Below are 3,549 nucleotides of genomic sequence, written 5' to 3' on the forward strand. Positions count from 1 at the left end.
ATTTGGATTGGGCGCGGGTGTCAAGCAACACCGCTTCTATCAAATAAACCAAGGGCTGAAGTAAAGTGAGCGTGTAATTAGCATATGTAGGGGTGATCATATGATCACGGGTATGAACAAAGGTGTGAAGGTGGTGGGTCCGAAATATTATGTTTCTGTTCAGGTTGGCAAGCTGAAAATTGGCTGACTTGCAACGAGAATGGCTGTAAGCAACCTTGGGCATCTGCACCGCACACAGTATACCACCAAAGCAAACTTCCAACAGCCCTCTAGAAACGGCACACTCCACTCAATTATGGATGTATCAGCGCGCCGTGCTGGGTGAATTAGCGAATTGCCAGCGACTGCCTATCTTCGTTGGGTGTCGCTTGCCAGCCTTCGTTGTGTTGCGTGCACAGCTGGATGGACCATCTGCCTGACGCATCGGCGACGTCAAATGACTCGGCTGTCTTCTTCGTACTTGCCTGGTAGCTGTTGGTCGTGCTGGCTGTCTCCAGCCCATTGAGCCTGCCCTGCTTGCCTGTCGTGAAGCTGCTTGCTGTCCCCTGCAGTTGGTGCCACTCTCGTGAGTGGTGCAAAAACCACTCATGCGCCCACACCGTTGGGCTGTATGCAATCATAAGTATTGATACACTTCGTCGTAGCATGCATGCAGGGACGAGGGTCAATTACCAGTGGGCGTTTGGAGTTGTCACCACCGTGCGGTAGACACCGTACACAGCACACGTGGCAAGCAGCCGTGTGCTCAAGGCGGATGGGGTATCCCCGAGCGTACCCTCTCCACCGGTATCCCTTGATGTACTGAATCCCTTGAAAGTAGTTGATCGGTTTCGAGCCAGAATCAAGGGGAGATGGTTGGCTCTCGCACCTGGGTTCTGCATGGGTGAGTCAAAGTTTTTTGACTCAGCCCCGCAGTCGCACCTCCGGAGCTGCAACATTCATCCCCATTTGCGGGTGGAGCGAGCCTGACAAGAATATTTCAACAGCGCCAAACAGCGCATCGCAGTGCATTAGCCTAGCACGAGGCGGTGTTGTAATAGGGTTGGGCGGCTGCGACCAGCGTGCACAGCCGAGAACACGAAGGAGGCATTCGCATCGGTCATGGCCAAGCTCTCAACAACGTCCCCAACTCCCACACCCCCAGTTTTATATGTCTCACAAAGTGATGAAATTGGAGAAATGGCTACGCTAGAACACTGTTGAACGCGACGGGCTGATTGCCTGGTCGCACCATGGCGTGGGGGTCACGCATCTTCCTCACAGTGATCCTTTCAGTCGCCACATTCACCCGCTGCCAGGCCGCTGTGCACCTGCGGGTGGCCGGGGATGCTCTCCGGTGAGCGGGCCCGGTATGACTCGGAGCTCGCAGCCCCAGGTGTCTCTAGCACTGATAGAAACTCCGTATCATACACCACAACTGTTGCGGGCCTGGTCGGTGCCCTGACTGTGACGCTCGCTGACTGTCCACGCGCAGGCCTCCTCCCGCGGGCCGACGGCTGCTAGAAGCTCGGCAGGAAACATGCATCGACATCAGATGGGGCCCCCTATGTGGGCGGTCACAGTTCCTTCTTGAGCTTCCTGCAGGTGGGATGGGAACTGCAGCGTGGCCGCCCAACCCGCGGCCCAGCCACGGCACGAAAATGCTATACAAATTAATAATATGGCTCGCACACCCGCCCTTGCGGTGCCGCAGGCTCGACAAGCGCGAGTGAACGTGGCCTGCTGCAGCGGCTGGAGGCGCGCGGTGTGCTCTGGAGCGAGTTTGTTCCAGAGGATGCGTGGCTCGTCCTGGCCCCAGCAGGCTTCGATGCCTTGGCCGCAGCTGAAGGCCTCGTTGTGGTGCGTTGAACAACACAGTGGTGTGCGGGTGTGGGTTGTTCACAACTACCATTGCGAGCTCGCTGTCCCGAATGGTTTCGGTTCAAGCGAGCGTGCACGCACGCTCACCCGCGCACGTATGCGCATACGTGCGTGCGCCCTTGCCCCTGGTCGCTTCTTCCGCATCAACGCTTTGATGCCGCTGCACCCGCAGGCGCCTTTTGCCCCACAATTCAAAATCGCTCCGGAGCTGCAGCCTCTGTTGCGGGAGGCACGGCTGGCTGCCAAGGGGGCCGGCCTGGCGCCGCACCAACCAGCATTTGATCCAGAAGAGGGAACATCTTATGACCTTGGCCCACCAGACGGCGAGGAGGAGGGCATGCAGGATGAGCAGCAGCAAGAGCAGCAGGAGAAGCCTGAGCAGCAGCAAGAGCAGCAGGAGCAGCCGCGGGAAACACGGGAGCTCTTCAGAAAGCCAGGAGCAGCCGAGCGCAGCGCACACGAGGCACTGCTGGCGCACCCCATCGCGCGGCAGCTGCGGACAGCGACCCGTGCCGGGGCCTGGATGCGCGACGGCCGCAGCAGCAGCGGCTCGCGCGCAGGCGGGGACACGCAGGGTGCGCGCGTGCTAATCGGCGTGCGGTTTGCCTCTGTTGTCGCGGATGACCTGCCCTCTGGCACGCGCTTCGCGCCAGCCGAGGCGGCCGCCGTCGACTGGGCCGCGCCGCTCGCCTCGCTCGCCACGTCTGGCGGCGCGGCCGCGGGCTGCGTGCCGGCGGCGCACGTCGAGGGCGCGCGGTCGCTGACGGTCTCTGCGTGCGCGCACGAGCTCGGCGCGGTGGTCGAGTGGCTGGCCCGGCAGCCGCAGGTGCATTGGCTCGAGCCGCGCCGCCGCATGCAGCTGCACAACCGCATCGCGAGCGCGGTCACGCAGGGCGGCGTCCGCGGCGCGCCGGGCGACCCGAGCGCCGCCTCCGCGGCTGCCCACCCGTTCTTTGCGGCGGGCGTCGGGCTGCGCGGCGAGGGCCAGCTGATCGGCGTCGGCGACAGCGGCCTCGACATGGACTCCTGCTTCTTTTTCGACCCGGCAGTCAGCTTTGCGGCCGGCATCCAGGACTCGCCTGCCGGCAAGGTCTTCGCCTCGGACACGCACCGGAAGGTCGCGTACTACCTCGGGCGCGCCGACACCAACATGCTCGACACCGTCGGCCACGGCACGCACACCAGCGGCACGCTGGCCGGCGCCGCGCTCGGCGCGGCGAGCGACGCGGACTCGCCCGCGACGGGCATGGCGCCGGGGGCGCGGCTGGGGTTCATGGACCTGTCTTCGGCGGACGGCAGTGGGGTGATGGTCCCCGACGATCTGGACGCGGGGTACTTCCCGCTGGCATTCAACCGAGGCGTGCGGATCCACTCTGGTGAGTGGTTGCGGCGGGGGTGTGGGCGGGGGTGCAGCGGGGGTGCGGCCGCCGGCAGCGGCGGGTGCCTGAGGGACGACTTGCGGCGGCTGCCAAGGTGCCAGGCGCAGGAGTCTCGCTCGCTCGCGCAATCGAAGCTGCCAACAGCAGCAGCTTCAATTGACTCTTGCACACGCGCTCCGTTTTGGACCGCCTTGCCGATTGCTGACCAGACTCTTGGGGCTCGAGCGTGGCTGTCTACGACGAGGCGGCCGCCTCTGCCGACAAGTTCCTATTTGAGCACCCCGAGTTCCTGTCCGTCTTTGCGGCGGGG

General features: G+C 63.2%; 1 protein-coding gene across 1 annotated transcript in view; it reads left to right on the plus strand.

The window, feature by feature from the left end:
• Positions 1 to 2,197: 2,197 nt before the first annotated feature.
• Positions 2,198 to 3,549, plus strand: part of MNEG_4422 (Serine protease/ABC transporter tagD) — a gene marked incomplete at both ends in the record, with an annotated part of 4,419 nt that continues 3,067 nt past the window's right edge. Inside the window, 2 exons of the mRNA XM_014047105.1 lie at positions 2,198 to 3,236; positions 3,449 to 3,530. Of these exons, the coding sequence (XP_013902559.1) occupies positions 2,198 to 3,236; positions 3,449 to 3,530 (1,121 nt within the window). The remainder of the gene's footprint in view (positions 3,237 to 3,448; positions 3,531 to 3,549) is intronic.

This window comes from Monoraphidium neglectum, assembly GCF_000611645.1.
Source record: "Monoraphidium neglectum strain SAG 48.87 unplaced genomic scaffold scaffold00613, whole genome shotgun sequence".
NCBI classification, from domain to species: Eukaryota; Viridiplantae; Chlorophyta; class Chlorophyceae; order Sphaeropleales; family Selenastraceae; genus Monoraphidium; species Monoraphidium neglectum.